This window comes from Penicillium pulvis (assembly GCF_028828015.1).
Source record: "Penicillium pulvis strain IBT 33274 chromosome Unknown contig_23_segment0_segment0, whole genome shotgun sequence".
Lineage (NCBI taxonomy): Eukaryota > Fungi > Ascomycota > Eurotiomycetes > Eurotiales > Aspergillaceae > Penicillium > Penicillium pulvis.
Window position 1 is genome coordinate 2689585 of NW_026643075.1, and position 18160 is coordinate 2707744.

At 48.9% G+C, this 18160-nt stretch overlaps 8 protein-coding genes across 8 annotated transcripts; 1 reads left to right on the plus strand and 7 right to left on the minus strand.

The window, feature by feature from the left end:
- Positions 1 to 1074: 1074 nt before the first annotated feature.
- Positions 1075 to 5488, minus strand: N7503_005290 (NACHT nucleoside triphosphatase; the record flags this gene model as incomplete). The annotated part of the gene is made up of 2 exons (XM_057064837.1): positions 1075 to 5097; positions 5156 to 5488. 2 exons carry the CDS (start codon positions 5486 to 5488, stop codon positions 1075 to 1077), a joined length of 4356 nt encoding a protein of 1451 aa, XP_056922580.1.
- Positions 5489 to 6376: 888 nt separating this feature from the next.
- On the minus strand, positions 6377 to 8544 carry N7503_005291 (Zn(II)2Cys6 transcription factor; the record flags this gene model as incomplete). Its single annotated transcript, XM_057064838.1, has 2 exons — positions 6377 to 7381; positions 7432 to 8544. 2 exons carry the CDS (start codon positions 8542 to 8544, stop codon positions 6377 to 6379), a joined length of 2118 nt encoding a protein of 705 aa, XP_056922581.1.
- Positions 8545 to 8958: 414 nt separating this feature from the next.
- Positions 8959 to 10632, minus strand: N7503_005292 (putative iron-regulated transporter; the record flags this gene model as incomplete). Its single annotated transcript, XM_057064839.1, has 4 exons — positions 8959 to 9237; positions 9287 to 9969; positions 10026 to 10229; positions 10284 to 10632. 4 exons carry the CDS (start codon positions 10630 to 10632, stop codon positions 8959 to 8961), a joined length of 1515 nt encoding a protein of 504 aa, XP_056922582.1.
- A 282-nt stretch (positions 10633 to 10914) lies between these two features.
- Positions 10915 to 12852, minus strand: N7503_005293 (mitochondrial 37S ribosomal protein mS47). The gene is made up of 3 exons (XM_057064840.1): positions 12518 to 12852; positions 12306 to 12467; positions 10915 to 12252 (listed from the first exon to the last, which is right to left on the minus strand). The coding sequence occupies exons 1-3, from the start codon at positions 12638 to 12640 to the stop codon at positions 11053 to 11055; spliced, it is 1485 nt and encodes a 494-aa protein (XP_056922583.1). The 5' UTR covers positions 12641 to 12852; the 3' UTR covers positions 10915 to 11052.
- Positions 12853 to 13175: 323 nt separating this feature from the next.
- N7503_005294 (mitochondrial 54S ribosomal protein uL4m) lies at positions 13176 to 14124 on the minus strand (the record flags this gene model as incomplete). The annotated part of the gene is made up of 2 exons (XM_057064841.1): positions 13176 to 13955; positions 14041 to 14124. The coding sequence occupies 2 exons, from the start codon at positions 14122 to 14124 to the stop codon at positions 13176 to 13178; spliced, it is 864 nt and encodes a 287-aa protein (XP_056922584.1).
- A 200-nt stretch (positions 14125 to 14324) lies between these two features.
- N7503_005295 (mitochondrial 54S ribosomal protein mL38) lies at positions 14325 to 15664 on the plus strand (the record flags this gene model as incomplete). Its single annotated transcript, XM_057064842.1, has 2 exons — positions 14325 to 14853; positions 14940 to 15664. The coding sequence occupies 2 exons, from the start codon at positions 14325 to 14327 to the stop codon at positions 15662 to 15664; spliced, it is 1254 nt and encodes a 417-aa protein (XP_056922585.1).
- A 178-nt stretch (positions 15665 to 15842) lies between these two features.
- On the minus strand, positions 15843 to 16478 carry N7503_005296 (putative mitochondrial inner membrane protease subunit 1; the record flags this gene model as incomplete). The annotated part of the gene is made up of 2 exons (XM_057064843.1): positions 15843 to 16026; positions 16122 to 16478. The coding sequence occupies 2 exons, from the start codon at positions 16476 to 16478 to the stop codon at positions 15856 to 15858; spliced, it is 528 nt and encodes a 175-aa protein (XP_056922586.1). The 3' UTR covers positions 15843 to 15855.
- Positions 16479 to 17432: 954 nt separating this feature from the next.
- On the minus strand, positions 17433 to 17991 carry N7503_005297 (Oil body-associated protein 1B; the record flags this gene model as incomplete). Its single annotated transcript, XM_057064844.1, is given in 3 exon segments — positions 17433 to 17576; positions 17596 to 17794; positions 17843 to 17991. Coding segments are annotated over 3 exon segments (492 nt in total), but the record flags the coding sequence as incomplete, so codon positions are not given.
- Positions 17992 to 18160: the final 169 nt, after the last annotated feature.

The window sequence follows — 18160 nt, forward strand, 5'->3', positions numbered from 1 at the left end:
ACTATAGTGACTAACTAATATATTCGTTTAAAACACCTACGCTAGATAGAAAAAGTATATTTTTGATCCTATCCGATGGGTTAGTAACGGCCATTAGATAGTTATTTAATAGAAGATAGAGGGCGTTCTTAGAAGCAAATTCACGCGCTTCCCCACGTGAGTAGCATTTAATGCCCTTTATTATACTTGAGTTCTATTTTCTGACATACAATTTAAAAACACTGGATGCCGGATCCGTAGTCACCTATAATAGGATAGATTTCCTCGTTTTGGATGAGTACACGGGTCTAATCCGTGAGGATTATATTGCCCAAGACCTCATCTCTTACTTTGACGTTATGGGACTGACTGAGATAAATGTTAACGTGCCTGTAGTGTATGAGCTTGCACATTTACTAGGTAGCATTATATGGACTATCGCTTTCTGAGGCTTGACTAAATCTAATATTTGAATCGTAGACCGTCCAATTGGTGACCAGAGCATCCATAGAGTCTTAAATTTCTGCAGCTATGACCTATCCGACTATCTAACTTGTAGATATGTAGAATCCTAAGATTTGAACTCTTCCTAGGTGTACTATGTATCCCTGTTCTCGCCTCTTGATAGTACATACGACCATAAGGTATGGAGATCAGGGCTTCCCGTCCGCTCAGTCGTTCCTAAGCCAAATCATATCTGAATGGTCAATTCTTTCTAAAGCGCTGTTACACTCAAGCGGTGACGGGCTCACGCTAGGTGGATGTGTGTCATATGGGTGGGAACTTTACAGACTGGGTGATTGAGGTCAGAACGGCATCAAACTTCTCACCCTAGGGGTGATCGGCCCTATAAAATAGGCAAATAGGCACCAGGAAGATAGAAAAGGGGCCTATAAATATTGATGTGGGTAATGGTTCTGAAAGCAAGAGCTATTTTAGGCATTAGTTATATAGGCTCTCATACATAGTTTAGTTGTGAAGGAGTTATTCTTTTCCAATGTTCTCAAGCAGAGTAAACTTCACTATGTGAGATAAAAAGGATTAAAGGAGACCATCCACATCATCTGATCTACGAGGTAAGATGGTATTGATATCTTACATTGTCTTCCTTGCTTCCCGCAGCAGCTTCCAAATCACATCTTGGATCTCTTTGTCCCCATTGGTCTCTGCATACCAGAGGGGTGTTTGATTGAATATATCCTGCTGATCAAAGATGACAGATGCCATACTGAGGAGCAGTAAAGCAAATTCGGAATTCTTGTGAATGACACTCAGGTGGAGAGCAGTTCTTCCGTCACCATCCCGGCGGTTCAGTAAAAGAGGATGCTCTATGAGAAGAAGTTTTCCAATGTGGGTATCGCCAAGCTCAGCCGCACAATGCAGGGGTGTAAGTAGGCCCTCGCCGATACTGTCTAGACTTGCACTGTAATTGTAAAGTAGGCGCTGGGCGTCATCATTGCCTGTCTCATTTGCGACGTTCGCAGGAGTCATATGCTTGTTGTTTTCGACATTAGGAATCGCTGCACACGCCAGAAGTGGGATAATGCTTTCGCTTCCGCCACTGGAAGATGCCAGATGCAATGGTGTCTGCCCTTCGGTGTTCTGCCAATTGATACGTTGGCGCGAGGTCCTAACCAGAAGTTTCACGACATCGGCAAGGTTCATCTGTGCAGCTAGGTGTAGCGGGCTTGTATTCTCGTAGTCCAGCATATTAGCTAGCCTTGGTACTTTTGTGAGAGCTCTGATGGCTGCCATCCGGTCATCACTTGATTTCCAGGAAGCTTCTATTGCCATGTGAAGAGCCGTTCTACCACGCTGATCACGTAAGCGATTCGATATTCGAATGTCGTTTAACAACAAATCAGCTGTAGCCAGATCGCAACTCTTCATTGCCAGGTTCAGAAACTTGTGTTCGGCATCTAATCGAGTGGCCCTCGTCTTCACTCTAGGATGGTCAAGAAGCACTGCAACAACGTCCCGATTACCGTGCTCAATGGCATATTCCAGAGCTGGTCCTATCACCATGGCCAATTCCCTGAGTGGGATGACGTGAGGCTCCAGGAGCATTTGAACAACTGCCAAGTTGCGGCAAGCTATGGCAATTCCCAATGGAGATTTCCTCATGGGACTTTGTGTAATAGCGCCTACTTCAGGGCAACCAAGAAACATCTCCACCATAGGAATGTCGCCATTCTGGATGGCATGATATAGAGGAGTCCGTCCAGCCATGTCACATCGTTGAATTTCAATGGTGGGGTAAGCCATCAGAAATTTTGCAACATCGACGAGGGTACATTTGACAGCAATGTGCAAGTATTCGCTGATATACAAACGGACTGACTGATGTTCAAAGAAAATTTGCAGCATGGAAATATCTCCATGTATTATCTTTTCCAGCTTAGGGCTGTTAAAAGGGCTATGTGAAACATCATCCATACGAGAATGACTGAGCAATTTCTTCAGAATAGACTTGTTGTTCGACTTGATGACCGGCTCTATGATCTTGGGGTATAAGCTCCTAAGGTGGATGTCCACTTCGCGGTGATCCATCAAAGCACCGAAGAGGGAGCCACTCTGCTCTTGAATAGCCCAAGAGAAAACTTCGATACATTGGTCATAACCCGAGGGAATGAGCTTCAAGTCAGGGCGACGCATCAAAGATTTTGCAAAGACCATGTTGTCCGTAAGCACGGCCTTTTGAAGAAGTGTCCTTTGGTCTCGCGGGTCAGCTTGGTTGATATTCACGCTCTGATGGTTGAGGAGAATTTCGAAGAGTACCACATTGTTCATCCTCATTGCTAGAAGCAAGGGGGTAACGCCGTAGGCATCAGCCTGTGAGACATTTATGCCAGGGTGAGCGGCCAAGGCTTTCGCTATGTCATCGTGGCTACTCTCAATCGCGATATGTAAAGGGGTTCTCATGCTCTCGTCTGATGCCATTGGATCTATGCCATCCGTGTTGAGAAGATATTGAACGATATCATAATGGCAGGATAAGCAAGCCATACACAGTGCCGTTCTTCCAGTTTCATCTACTGTGCAATTGACATCAACACCCATTGATTCAACAAGATATTTCATCAAAGCAGCCTGGTTGAACTCTGCGGCCTTCCCTAGAAGAACTTGTTTTCCTTGTGCCTTGTCTGCGTCAAAGAAATTCCGATTGCACAGCTTGTTGAAGAGTAGTGACATTTCAGCAGCTAAGGGTAAGGAGATGGCAAGGTGAGCAGACCAGAACGTCGTGGCATAATCTGCGAATGCTACTCCTTGAGTCGACCCATCTACCGCAGGTCTCAATCCCGCTAGAGTTTTTGCAATATTCATATCAACGCCATGTTCTTGCTTTTCCTTTTTCTGTAGAAAGTCCAGTGTGATACCCCCTATCCACCCGGAATTGGAACGTGTTGATTGAATGATCCCTGAAACTGCTGGACCAGCACGTACATTTGGGACAACTTGTCTAGAAACTTGTCGTTCGAATATTGAGTAGCTGAAATACGTGATGATGATATCGGACATCCTGCAGTGTGCATCACTGAGCTGAATAAAGCAGCTTTCAGGGGAACTGAAGCATCCTGTGAGATAATGCTTCACGCTGTGATGAACAAAATGTATGGCAAGTGTCTCTTCGTCAACGGTGACAAGACCACCACAGCACTTGAGAGTGGCGTAGAAATCGTTGATAAGCCGTGATGATTTCCAGTTTGTCTTCCCCGGAGTCACGCTGAGTGCTTCCTGTATTTCTTCAACTGTCAATTGGCGTTGAGCAACTGAGACGATCTCCAAAATCAGCCTTTGGTACGGACGGCCTGGTTTGTTTGATTTCCTCAAGATTCGGGAATATGTCTCTGAGAGGTCTTGTGGTAGATCATCAAGAGCACTGCGAATCTCTTCATCTGTATCTATCCCACACAGGAATTCAATGAGTAATGAAACCCAAAGAAACATGCCTTGGGACCCTTTGTACAGAGATTTCTCGATTTCGGAAACCAAATATGTGTCTTGTACAATCAACTGCTCTGACCATAGACGATGCTTAATCTCTCGGTGAATGTAGCTCTTGATTTCTTCCATATTTGGTGGCACTTTAGTAACCACTGTCTTCTGAAGAAACTTTCTGCTACTCTTGACTGCATCACTGGAATCTTGGCGTGCTGCTATACAAAGCGAGATACTAAGTTTGCTTTGCAGATCACTGAATCTTTCAAAGAATATTCTCATCTCAGTATTGCTCAGCTCATCGATTCCATCAATGACAACGAATGTCCTCTTCCGTGGACTAAGCACAAGACTGAGAATTTTTCTCATCCGTCTATAGTCATCCATAGACGTTGTCATCGCGAATAGCTCAGAAATATCTTTGAACAAGCGATTGTCCAATTCGAGGTCAATTAGTTGAGTAAGCAGCTGTCGAGTCACAGATCCGATAATTGTTCGTGCATTCAGTGTTTCGAATGTGTCATGCCGGAGAAAGAAAAAAGCAATCATATCCTGTTTTTCATGGCCATATGCTTGCAGATCATCAACCATATTCGCAAGCATTACGGACTTTCCGACGCCAAGCTTTCCGGTGTACACAAGCGTTGAGCAATACTTATCCGATTTCCAGGCCTTATAGCACTCACAGTCGCGAAACAAGGTGGTAGTGCCAGCCCTCCGACTTTGTTTCCATGCGGTAGTATACTCAATCTGCGAGCAGAAATCGAGAATCCGTTGTTTCGTTCGAAACTTCTGTTCGTCAGACGCGGACTGAACAAGTAAGCAAAGAGTATCTCGAGCCCTTGCATTGGCTTCTGCTTCTTGTTGCCCTTCACTTGCCATCTGGAGTCGAACTTCGTCCCTGATAGCTTGCCCCCGGAATTGAAGCTCTTTCTTGTATTCAGCCAAGCTCTTATCTGAAATAGAGGATCCCAGTCTCTTTAGAGTTGACATTTTGGTTAATTGCACCATGTCAGAGCAGACGTGAACCACCACGATGAAATATTCATAGATCTCCGTTTGTAAGTCCCGCGATTGGTGATACAGCGTGGCAATCTTTTCGAGACGAGGAGTAGAGTTACCGACTTGCACAAATATCTCAGAGAGTTGTTCAATATAGGAGTGCGACTTGGAGAGGATCTTCAAATAGTCAATTCTCTATCTCATGTTTGAAATACGTCAAAACAAGGTATCTCACCGATAGTGCAAGCCGTACCACTGACCAAACTCCACACGCAATGATGCTTGCCGATCCTCCGATAATTATGTCTCCAAAAGACACAAACTGCTGTACTGCCTCCATGACGCTCATAAACCTGGTTGACAAGCAACGACCCCCGTGGCCGCGGTCAATCTTAGCTGTGAGAATCCTCACATCCTGAACAGTAGGAGGCGAGGACTGTGAACTCGATTGTTTTGTGTTGAATTCCGCTTTCTCCCCATCCGACAGCTTCGCTTTGAATTCCGAGATGGCCTTGCCTAGTCGAATTTCAGCCTTGAGTGGCCAGGCCTGTCTCAGTGCCAGAGCCATTTTGACCACGCTAGGGGGTTATATACAGCGAGCAGGGGAATGAGAGTCACGAGTGGGCGAGTAGCCGGGTGGTATTATTTTCAGGGGTGTGGTGGGCGCAGTTGGGGTAATGCACTGTGAGAGGTTATGAGCAGGGGTGTGTTTACATCATCAGCATGGCGCTAATTATCATGCGACTCGCGCGATAAAGCCAAGTAAGTAATCCGCAAAGCAGACAAGTTTACTTACAAGCTGTACTATCCACTATGTGCATCACTTGGCACTGCCAGGTCAAAACTTTGGGATCGATCTCAGGGCTAACGTACTTACACTGCTTGGCCATCGCTGGGGATCAATCTCAGCCCGAAAGCCCTGCTATTCAGACGTATTCTTAATTATGCATCCGTATATTCTGTGCTTCGTTTCTCGTTGAGACTGGATATACTTCATGTCATTCTCTGGAAGCTGGATTTGGCCCCCATTCCCCCTCCCGGATCGTCATTACGCAAGCCCCTCGGCAAGGTATTGTAAAAGGCAACAAATGGAATGTATGCGTATCATGTATCATGATCCGAATCTTTCATGGGTGCAGTAGTATACATAAGCGTCTTCGTAGATTACTTTGCCACTGCTGGCGACTCCATCAAGTAGGAGGAAGGGCCGACTATGTGGCCCGCTCGCTTGTGAGATACGTTACCAGTTAGTCAGTTATATTAGGTTAGTTAGTTAAGCAAGTCTGAGTGCTTATGTAGTACTTAAGTGAGCAGGGCGGAGTGCTCAGGGGCGTGCTACGTTTTACTCAGTGAGCAAAAAGCGGCAAGGGGTGAGCACTAAAACGGAAAGGGAAATCAAAATTGCCAGACATTATCCGGTATATATGCATTTTGACCCATGCCACCCCATATCACATCAAATCAGAATAAAAAAGTCCGCGAACAGCTCTCGCCGCACACACCGTGAGTCCGCCCAAGTACGCGACGCATCCTGCCGCCGCGTCATTTCTTCCAGCAATAGAAGAACTTGATCAGCAGCCGGATGACGTCCAAGCGATGTGGCGGGTTCATTCTCCCGAGCAGATGCCATACGTTGCATCTCCTGAAAGACCCACTGCCGTTGTTCGATAGAGCCTTCCAGGCCTGCAATGAATAACGGCCAGAGAAAACTGACAGGGAGACGGTCATCTTCAGCACCGGCAGACTCAACGGTCGCTAGCTGTATGATTTGGTTGACGGCGCCATTGACACGATCAGTGCGTGGGTAGATGGCGAATGCAACGCGGTGTAGATATATGAAGTTGGCCAGGAAGCTGGCTACATACTGTCGGAATGTGCGGCAAATGTTGAGAGCTACAGGTGCACATAGTGTGTCTGTTAATGCTTCTGGATGCCCATATACATCAATCACGGATGGCCTGCGGTGCCAAAGGGTTTCGAGGTCTGCACCGACTTTATGTGCGATCTGGAGGACCTCAAATTCATCGCTGAGTGTTCCACGACTGCGGTGGTGTAGGTCGATGGAGACAATACGCCGTACGACTTGTTGCGCTTGCACAAAGAAACGGAATGCGGGGCCCACAATCGCTTCGTAGACTAGATAGCTTGGACTGCGGAAGTGCTCTTCTGCTCCATCGTCCTCTTTTTGTTCCTCGTTTGAGGCCATTCGAGGGATGCGCGCGCCTTGTGCGCCTTGTGACTTGTAGTTTACTCCCTGCTCGGAAATGTTGCCCAGTTCAACTAAAGGGTCACCTTCACGCCCTGCGATTAATGATTTCACATCCAGCAGCGAAATCCACGACACCATTAAAAAACCGAGACCCGTCCAAATCCTTGTCCGGTTATCGAACCGTTGCAATAGAAGGTAAGCTGAGTGGAGGTATGAGGTGCCTGGAGCACATAATTCGGGGGATGAGAAAAGCTGTTGTCCCGTCAGTCTTGTTTGCGAAGCATTATAGCACGGTAACTCACTTCAGATAACATTAGGAAAAAGACTGTCGCGAAGATTTTGATCAAGGTTGGCTCAGACACATCCCCAAGCAGGCATGCTTGAATTTCTGAGCTCGCTACTCGATAATATGTAGGCGCCCAGCGCCATCGTTTCCCTCCTTCAGTAGCCGCCTTGTGGATGTCTGCATAACAGTACAACGCATTCAAAAGTGGACTAAAGTCTCGGCTATACGCCAGCACCGCTGGTCGTACATATTTCCACTCCATAGAAACCGGCGCAAATAGTCCTGCTGGTGGATCACTTGCCAAGAAATGCTGGAGTAGTTGCTCCTCATACGAGGTGGTGCCAGGGTCAGACCAGCTGCCGCGCGTGGTCGCCGCATCAGAAGCGCTACCGATGGACATGCCATCAGCCAACAAGGACTGTGCATCTGGACTGAGTGTCGAAGGCCTGTCTGCAAACTGTCCATCTTCTCCAGTGTTTCCACCAGCACCTGCTGGTAACGTTTGTGGGGTTGGACTAGAGGCGAACCCAGCAAGCCCACTGGTCAAATCGAGGTGTTTTTGTTCCAGCTCAGATGTTATACCTCCCATAAAACCAAGCATATCAAAGGGTCCTCCGAGCTCCGGATATGGTTCTGAATCTGTGGGCAGTCGTCGAATCGGCGCAGCTAGCGCTGGAATCGTCCGATGGCGATCGTCCGAGCGAAGCACAGTATTGAAGAAGTTCAAATCTGGCGATCGATGTGACTCATTCGCAGCTGCAGCGACAGCGGCGGCGGCCGATGCTGATGCTGACAAAGTGCTTATGGCGGGCGACGGGGAAGTCTGGGGTACAGGATGCGCCGCAGAGGAAAAGTTATCGTTGGATTGTGGAGGAGGTGAAGTCCACGACTCGCCGAGGGCGATAGGGGGTTTGTAAACGCAATGCAGTCGCAGTCGATCGCAGTTCGAGCAGCTTGGCTTTGTTTCGTCGCAGCGCACTTTCCGGGCCCTGCATGTTAAGCACCCCGTTCGGCGGCGTGGGCCCGACCTACCAGCTCCCCGGGCCTTGGGCACCTGTAAGCCCAGTGCCTGGGTAAGTCGTGTGCGAGTTGAAGCTCTAGATGGAGGTCGCTGTGATGGTACCTCCATGATGAGACAAACGGTCCCAGGTTTGGGAGCAGGAGCATAGTCAATGGTATAATTACAAAGCTGGACGGATTTTCCCCGCAATAGCGGTTCCACGGGAGTCGCGATAGTGCGCGAGATGACGAGCTCGGGGCCAAGTCCACCGAAAATAGCCTTGAACCCCCAACCTAAGTAGCGTTGAGCAGGACAATAAATTAATTAATTTAAGATTGATTTGCTCTTAGCGTATATGCTTAACATATTTTAAGGTGATATGCATACGCTCAGACTACCACGTGGGCAATCGGATATGATGTAGCTACCTACATCATACTTGTACCTGGTGCCTGGATCCATGGATGTCATCTACGGGCCACTTTCAACGGATTGGGAGATCATGCATTTTATGCAATCATTCACTGGACGTGACTCTAAGAATTATGCTGCGGATCTATTCGCAGTTCTAATTTGTCGGTATCCTGGCTTGTCACCTCCCAAACACTTTGATCGATGCAGTAGGTGCCCCCGTTCCTTGCGCACATAGGCCGCAAAGCAGGCGGCCGCCATCGACACAGCTCCAGCGCTGATCATCACCGGATATTGAAACTGTTCAGGAGAAGACCACACGATGGTGGATGCAAAAGAAAGCATCTCGAAAATATTTTGCAGTCCCATCTCCGCTGCCGAGAACCTGGCCCGGGAGTGTTCGTCGATATTCTGGAGGCATGTTAGCTCTATTCATCGCAAATCAGCGTTGAATACTTACTTCCTGAACTAAAAATTGTGCCGACAAGTCGAAGCCCCAAAGTCCGATCCGACTCAGAGCAACACCAATAATCAGGGTTGCTGCAACTAGCTTGGAGTTTGAGTCCCAGAGAACAAATGCAAAAGCCGCTCCGGCCACACAACAGAACTGCCAGTTCAAGAACCACAGTCCAGACCGGATGGGACCAATGCGATTCATAATAATGGGTGCTGTCCATGTGCCAGAGACTTCGGCGACCACCGAGCCAATACGCATACAACTGACTTCCAGTGGATTGAAACCGCTATGGAGCAGGTATGTGACCATGGTTGCGCCAAATGAGAGAACAGTCATGTACAGCAAGCTCAGCGCAAAGGACGGCAAGAATACTGGACTTGCGACATATTCTTTCCAAGGAGCTATGCTCCCACGTAAGTAGCTCTTTATTGTTTGACATGAGCGGTGGTCAGTGTGGTTTGCCTCGTTTTCGCCACTACATTGGGACGAGATTGTTGCTTTTCTCAAATTCGGAACTGATCTGTATACCTGAGCGATGGCAAAGTACTCAACGAGTACAGACGCAGCATTCAAGCCCAGGACAGTCCAAGTAGCGACTCGGGTCGAAAAACTATCCACGAGAGAGATGAACACTGGAGCAATCAGCTTACAAAAGAGATCAATACGTCTCATCGACGCATTTAATTCTGTATCAACGGTTAGAACTGAATTGAATCCGCCGCCAATATAGACTTATCCTTACCTTGTCGAGGCACATTGATGCTGTCCGAAATGACGATAACCCAATCACGCTCAACTGCTACCGTATTTGCAGTGACAGCCAGTTTCTCAAGACAAGCAAAGAATCCCAGCACAACGAACAGAATCAGGGCCACTTTCCAGTTGCTCGTAGCCGAGAGAGCAACAAAGCACAAACAAGAGATCGCAACTGGGACTCTTTGCCAAACTGAACTTTGTTAGTCGACACTCCCAATTTTTCTCCAGTATATCGCCCACCTACCAATCGACTGCCTCAAGATTACCAGTCGGTCCGACTTGTCAACTAGCGCACCCAGCCAAGATGAGAGGGCCACGGCAGACAAGGCCCTAACAAGCGCGTAGATCGAAGCGTAGAGTAGCGTGCCAGGAAAGATGGACGCCAAAAACAAAACAGCACCGAACTCAAACATCCGAGAGTTCCATGCTGAGAGTAGGTGAGATGTGTATAGACGGATTAGCACTGATCGAACTCCCGGTGCAGCGCTGCTGGGTGGTGACACTGGTGAGGCTGCATTGGATATAGGCAAGAAAGCCGCGGAGTCACCTGAAAATACCTGACTGGCCTCCGAGGATCTCCGGTCGATACTCATGTTTATTTTTTGGGTAACTTAGCCCAAGATTGTAGAATTAGCCCCTGCAGGGTGTCGTTCTTATACCAGTGCTCATTGAAGATTTAGATTCAACCGTGGGGTGACGGGTGGGAATCTTGCGGGTGGGCTGACCTTTGGTTGAGGACATTGGAAAGTTGTCAAACAAACACCGATTCGCCAACTCATCTATACACATTTCAATCTTCAAAAATCTTTGTACATTAAATCACTTGGGACACCGAAGTAGCCATACAAGGATTTTTACTTGATACTCTTGAAATGATGCAAATGTTCCAATATCCAAAACCGGGATAAACTCCCGTAGTCTAATACATACAGCAATCAAAGAACAGGCCAACCACCTGTCATGAGAGCAATTAAGAGAGAAAAATACACGCTTGTCGACAATCTCTACCTACTTTATACCCATGTCAAGCCATTTTCACCGTCCTTGGTTCGCTCAGCCAGCACACTGTATACCTTCTCAGCCACACCCTCCTTTTGGTTCCATTGCTCAACGAAGTGCTTAACAGTCTTTGTCTTGGACATGCGGTTGTTCCGCACAACCTGTTCAATATCATGTTCGGTGGGAAGAGTGAATCGCTTATGAGGGTAGTTCCGGTACTTTGTGTTGTTCAGCAGCTCCAAGGGAGCCTCGCCTTCGGGAACTGTGAAGAAGCTATCGACGGTTTCTTGCGAAACCTCCTCCAGAGTGGCCGGCTGCCACTCGGCCTGGCGAGCGGGCTTAGACATTAAACGTGCCTTCACACCTTCCACGAAATCGGGGTGGCGCATGAAGTTGGCTGCAATCTGGTGCTCACGCTTGAAGGTCTCCGCGATGTCCCACTCCTTACCAAGGCGCATTTGACGCAGTGTCACCTTGAGAGAGGTTGGGGAGCGTGTCGAGAGGGTATCCAGAGTCTCCTGTGCCCACTTCTCATTGGTCTCCTTCTCCTTCTCCACGGCCTGGAAGATCTCCTCAATTGTGTTAAATCCGAAGCAGCGTTCGATGGAGCGGCGGTTCGCGCTACCAAGAACCTGGGTCTCATCCGAAGGAATTCCAACCGCGAATTCGGCCATGGTCTTGTTGACGGTGTCTAACCGCTCAGGGAGAGCAACGTTGTCAGGGAAAACCAGCTCTGAAAGACGCTGGGTGACACTGCCCAAAACGCTGGAGTGGAGGTAGTGAGTGGCGATACCGGCATTGAAAGCCTGCACGCCATTCAGGCGCGCAGAAGTCAGAGCCAGGTAGGTACCAGTCTGGCCGTCCAAGCGCGGCAGGAAGAACGAACCACCCACATCAGGGAAGAAACCAATTGTTGTCTCGGGCATAGCGAAGACGGTTCTCTCGGTCGCAATTCGGAAGGGGGCGTGCATGCTGAGACCGACACCGCCGCCCATGGTGATGCCGTCCATAAAAGAAATGACGGGCTTCGAGTATGTCGCGATCAAGTGGTCGAGGCGGTATTCGAGTCCAAAGAAATCGGCGGAAGCTTTCTGTCCCTCAATTCCCTTCTCGTTCTGCAGTGCCAATGCTGCGACATCACCTCCTGCGCAAAGCGCTTTGGGGCCAGCGCCGGAGATGAGAACAATGTTTGCCAAGTGAGATTTTTCCCATTCCTATCATTTGTCCTTTAGTGCCCTGCCTTCTTTGTTGTGTCATTGATACTAACCTGCAGACGAGGGAGAATCTTTCGGACCATGGAGCCGTTGAGGGAGTTGAGCTTCTTGGGTCGGTTAAGCTCAATGCTGCGAAGACCGTAGATCGAGTTGAACAGGACGTCATCAGCCTCGTCTCCGGGGAGTTCTTTGGTGATATTTGCTGATGTCGACATCTAGTCCGGTCAGCCTCTAGAGCTCTGTTTTTCGAAAAGACCGTACATACCGAAGAAGTTGCCTGGAAGGCAGGGTTGATGACCTTGGCGCGTAGAGGCATTGCTGGCGATGGGAACCGCGAGATCCAGCTCGGCGGCGAAGGTAGCCGGGAGAATGAGTGTCGAAGTAACATAGGGACTGACACGGAGTGTAGGAGGGAACCAAAGAGGGGTAAAGGAAAGTTATTAAAAGGGCAATCGGCTGTTTCTCCGCTTTACCGTCGACCTCGGGAGTTTTTTTGGAATGGATTTTCTTCCGAGGACAAGCGCTCGGCGGTGGAGGATAGCTAAGCAGCCATGGGCAGTACTATCACAATAACATCCCCCATTGAATATGGCATTTCGTTATATACCTATATTCTTTTGTTCATGATTATCATAGTGAGGCACTTACTATTCAGAAAGAAAGTTTCCTGCTATGCCGGCGTATCAGCCTCTTTTTTAAGATAGGGAGCCGCCGTCGCCGGTCCTTCAGAGTTGTCATTGCACATGTATTTTGTAGTATATGAAATCAAGTTTACACAATTGATGCATCACTCAAAACCTATGGGCTTGTGACAGTATAATAATCCAACCTGGCATTCGCTCAAGTGGTAAGTAGATCGATATTCTATTTGTACAGATGGCCAGAATACAAGAAACAAAAAAAAACAATACACGGCTAACCACTCAAACGTAGAGTGCCTTCGCCGGGCGACTCAACAGATCCCGCGAGTGCTCCTTCAGGATCCGGTCCAGCGCCGTCTTCTCAATAATCAACCGCGAGGTCTCCAGCAGATTCTTCACATCCACATCACTGCGGTCCATAATAGTGGCATAGCGGTGCAACTTTGACACCTTGTCGAACAACTCCTCATCCACCTTCTCTGTGATGAATGTCGAACGGCCCTTTCTGGCACTCCAGCCATTCGCCAGGAGAATGTTTTGCAGCAAAAATGGTGTAGAATCATGGGGAAGAGAGATCGTATTGTCGATAACGATTAATTCTCCGCGCGAGAACCGGTAGCTGAGAGCTGTGCGCCAGGCTTGGTCGTAGACTTTGGCGGGAAGTTCGGTCGAGAAATCACGAGGGTGAGGACCGTGTGCAACACCACCACCTCTTCGGATCGGTGACTGCTTATCACCCACACGAGCACGTCCAGATCCCTTCTGTGTAATGAGTTTCCTGTGGCTGCCGTGCACGTCGTCCCTCCACTTGGTGCTGGCGGTACCCTGGCGGGTCATGTCACCTTCGTATACGACTGCACGGTGGAGAATATCTTTACGCATAGGCATCTGAAGTTGTTTTTGAGAGTATTCCACTAAGCTGGCGGGTTCCATGGAAGGGAAGTTGTAGGTCATGACCGAGACAGGGAGGTCCCATGGAGCAGGCGAGGAGCGGGTGACATTGGGAGTAGATGAGGCATTGGTTTGAGCCTCTGTTGCCATTGATCGAACAAGGCATCGTCGCTATATCGAGAATATTGTCAGTGTCTATTTCCTCTTGCTTGTGACTAGCCTGTGAGCGGATCGAACTCGTGGGCGGTTCGCATACCGTGATATTCTCGGGTCCAGACAAAAGACCACTTGAAGTGCGCGAGAGAAGCCTCAAGGACCGGAGCGCTTCGCAACCAGCCATTTTGACAGCAGTTGTAGCGAATTAATTGGGTGGTTTGGTAACGTGCTGTCTCTGGATGGGAAGAGCAAAAGTTGATTCCGGGGAGGCGGTGGGCGCCAGCAGAAGTCTTGGCCTGCAAAGCAGAAAATGTTCCCCCGAGGATAATAACACCATCCTTTACTTCCAACCCCAACCCCACACCCTTAAAAAAGCCTTTCACAATGGCTCATTGTGAGCGGGCGTCGAAGCCCTTGCTTCAATGCATTCGCAATTCCTACGCCAGAAGCCTTTCCGGCGTTCAGGTCCAGACCCGCGGCTTCCAGTCAACCTCCGGGGTTGCGGACGCCCAACCTGAACAGAGCCAGCCATTCTATAAATCACCCGATCCATCCCTCGTCTCAAGCCCTCGATTGGAACGTCGATTGATGCGACAGGGCACTGCCCCCATTGGATCCCGTCGTCGCCGTGCTGCGTTGCAGACTGCTGGCGGCCTCCCTTTCGAGCAACTGCCATACCAATGTTTCCAAGAAGCACGAAAGGTGCTTCTCGCAGATCGAGCCCAGAAGTTAGAAGAGATTGAGTCGATGCGTCAGAAGATTGCGCGATTGCAGGCACAGCCGGTCGAGCAGGCCGGAGGCGAGATTTCGCGAAAGTCTCGCGTGACCGCAATGCAACAGCACCTGGAGAAACTCAAGATCTTGGCCGATATCAATGATCCACTGGTGAAGCGGAAGTTCGAGGATGGTCAAGGTATGTTGAACCCCCAGGTCCGAGAAGACAGGTCCGAGGAGATGGAGATTTGAGAAGAACCGGAACTAATGCTCTCTCTTATTTAGGCGACATGAGCAAACCCATCTACCGCTACCTGGCCGACCGCAAATGGCGAGAATACCGTCGCAAGATTTTGGTGCAGCGTATTACACAGATGAACGTCGTTCCGGACGTTCTACCCCAATGCGATCCGGTTGTGGAGACCAAGCTGTACTTTGGAAAGCGACAGATTGGGCCTGGTGATTTTGTCCTCGCAAAGGACAGCACCACAGCTCCCAAGTTGGACGTTCAGATGTTCGAGAGCGGCGAGAAGCTTGTCACCATTGCCGTCGTCGATCCGGATGTTCCCAATGTCGAGGCCGACAGCTTTGATTTCAAGATGCACTACCTCGCCGTCAATGTACCCATCTCGGCCGTATCCACCAAGGTCGATCTCTCCCAACTTTCCACAGACTCCCAGGTTGTTCTTCCCTGGGTCGCGCCCGTTTCCCAGAAGGGTAGTCCTTACCACCGTCTCTCTGTTTTCATCATGGAGCAAAAGGACTCCCAGCCGCTCGACTTTGCCGCCGTTAAGGCCAAGGAGACTGAGCGTGAGAACATGCTTATGCGTACTCTCCAGGCCCGTTACCACCTGAAGGCCATTGGCGCCCACCTGTTCCGTAGCCAGTGGGATGAGACTACACTGGACGTCATGAAGCAGATTGGCTACAGCGATGCTGATGTTGAGCTGCGCCGGAAGAAGGTTGAGCCTCTTCCTTACAAGCGGAGAAACCCCTCTTCCTTCCGGTAGATGCGCTCCACTCTATACCACCTGTTCCAATATTGCTTTGAGTTATAACTTTGTATTGTACAATTGAATATGTATGAATATGCACAGCAGATCCAAATCTTCTTCGAAATGCTTTTCCTTTCACAAACCCCAAACAAACTCCGTGTAGATGCTCGAACATAGCTTCCCAATTTTGGTATATACTGAAAAGCCTAATCATCCAATTCCGCAGGTTGCATTGTGTTGCGCACCCATTCCATCTTCGGCCACACACGCGCCACGATCTTGCCATTGATCAGTCCTAAAGGAACCGGGCCGAATTGTCTCGAATCTCTTGACCAGGGAAGGTTGTCACCGACTAAGAATACGTGACCCTCGGGGACCTAATCAGTAAACAAGTCAGCAGCTATTCCGGTCCAAACAAGAAACACAATGAACAAGAAGAGAACATGTATTCGCCAGCACAAAAAGAACATACCTGAATCATATCCGGTTGCTGTCCAGCCCCAGTGCTATAAGGTTGATCCCGACAAACAAAATCTCCAGGCATTCCAAGAACCCGCTTGGCGCCATGAACACCCAGGAAAGTAGGGTGATTGAAGCGTACAACATCGCCGACCTCAATTCCTTTTCCGTTGCGACTCATCCTTGAGATGAGCAGCCAGTCGCCGCGTGGGTTGAAGGTCGGGTACATGGAGGGTCCTTCGCTGAGCTGTATGGTCACGATGTTCTCCCAGACGAGGGCGCATGCGCAGAACAGCCCGGTGCCATTGATGGCGAAGCGGGCGACCCTGCCCGGGGTAATTTTCAGCGTCGATCGGATTAGGCGTTCCATGAGCACTATGAGCGCATGCCTTGAGCTATGGTGGTGCAAGGTGCTGTTTTATCGATTATCGGTGATCGCGGAGTTAGTTGCCCGACCTCTCAGGCATTAACAGTCAGCCAATCACTTGGTGCCTATAATCCCAGGAAGAAATCATTTGATCATGTGACCCACGGCCGCCTTATAAGTTGAGTTTTTCCAGTTCCACTCACTTCTCCCTATGTCAACGGGGGTTTCCAAATCGACATCACTTCGACACATGAAGAATGATTCAGAAGTATATCCTCTTCTTCACTGGTTCTACCAGCTGTTGCCTGGCCTGTTCGCCAGCCCATTAATGTGTGGCGCTTGACGGAGAGAGCCTTTCCCAGCAATTAAAACCATGATCACAGTATGCATGCGCTCGTTCGTGATACTTGCCAACCCCCACTTTATATAGAAACAAAACGCTCTTCCAAAAGCTAGAGCTTGCCGTCGTCGCAAAATGCACCAGGACGAGCAAGTGTGGACAATGAAGCAAGATGAACATAACCGGCCAATGCTGTTGTATTGGCTGTCCCCCATCTGGTCTCGAACTCGACCCCATTTCATTATGGGACTGGGTTTTCGAGGTTGGTATAGCGGGGAGACATCCCATCTAGATACTTACAATTCATGAATATATCACTTTTCATTTATATCATACCCGTTTCTCATTATCGTGATAACATTGACCTTGACCAGGCGATGTGAAAGTCATACTTATACCCATCAGACTTTTCCACGTTGCGTCTGGATCTATCTACATCCATCGAGTCAATTCAACAGCTCGTCAACGTACCGATATCTAGCATATCTACCAAGTCTGCAACACACCTACATGCTTCTCCACGTCCGAAACAACCGCCTGCTTCCTCACTTTCGCCCTTCAGTCCTTTCAGATCTCTCATCCATTTTCAAGGCAGTTCGTCACTTGGATATGTCTGCTCAACGCTCTCTTGCGTCGTGAAACCCTCCAGGACTGTGTTGGTTCCGTGGGCACCGCATCTCCCTGGTCAACCTGTCAGAAACATTACGTCTTCCATAAATCGTGCCGATATCTTTCATCAGCAATTTTTGCCGCCTCTCATGCTAGATTGGACATAACCACCCTTGTCCGCAGTATACCCCTTCTGGCTTCGAGCTCGCGGTGATTCCACAGCTTGCGCTCGTCGCATGGGACTTTTTTTCGGATGCGTGGTGAAGCCTTGTAATTGCTGCCGAGCAAATGGACTTTGATATCCGGCGAGTCGTGAATTAAATCGTGGCAAGCATAGAAGTTAAAATGTCCTGGACGCTCATGGAGGGGACTATTACACCTTCATTAATACGAAACATCAGTCGTATTGCGTCCCTACTGTTGGATATGTGCAGTGATGACTCGCCTCGGCGCACTGTTTTGGGTTGCTGGTGTAGACATGGAATGCGAGAAGACATTCTGTTTGATGGGTGTGAAGCCCTGGACTAGAGCTGTCCCTGTCTCGAACACTTGATCTTGCGATATACCCTGAGATAGAGCTAGGCAGTTTCCTTTTCAGAACCTTGTAACGTCCTGTCCAAGCCGTCTGTATATATAAACGGTCGGAATTTAAGGTTGTGGTAACGGAAATAGATGGCCACCTTTCAATCTCATTTAACTAAGTGGACTATCTGTGATGGTCTTTAAAATATCACCA

Bases quoted from the DNA above. Each gene is read 5' to 3' on its own strand.
- N7503_005293 (XM_057064840.1), bottom strand. From the start codon at position 12,640: ATGTTACTTCGACACTCATTCTCCCGGCTACCTTCGCCGCCGAGCTGG. The intron at 12,468-12,517 runs GTATGTACGGTC...TGACCGGACTAG, and splicing joins CCTTCCAGGCAACTTCTTCG to ATGTCGACATCAGCAAATAT. The intron at 12,253-12,305 runs GTTAGTATCAAT...GACAAATGATAG, and splicing joins AGATTCTCCCTCGTCTGCAG to GAATGGGAAAAATCTCACTT.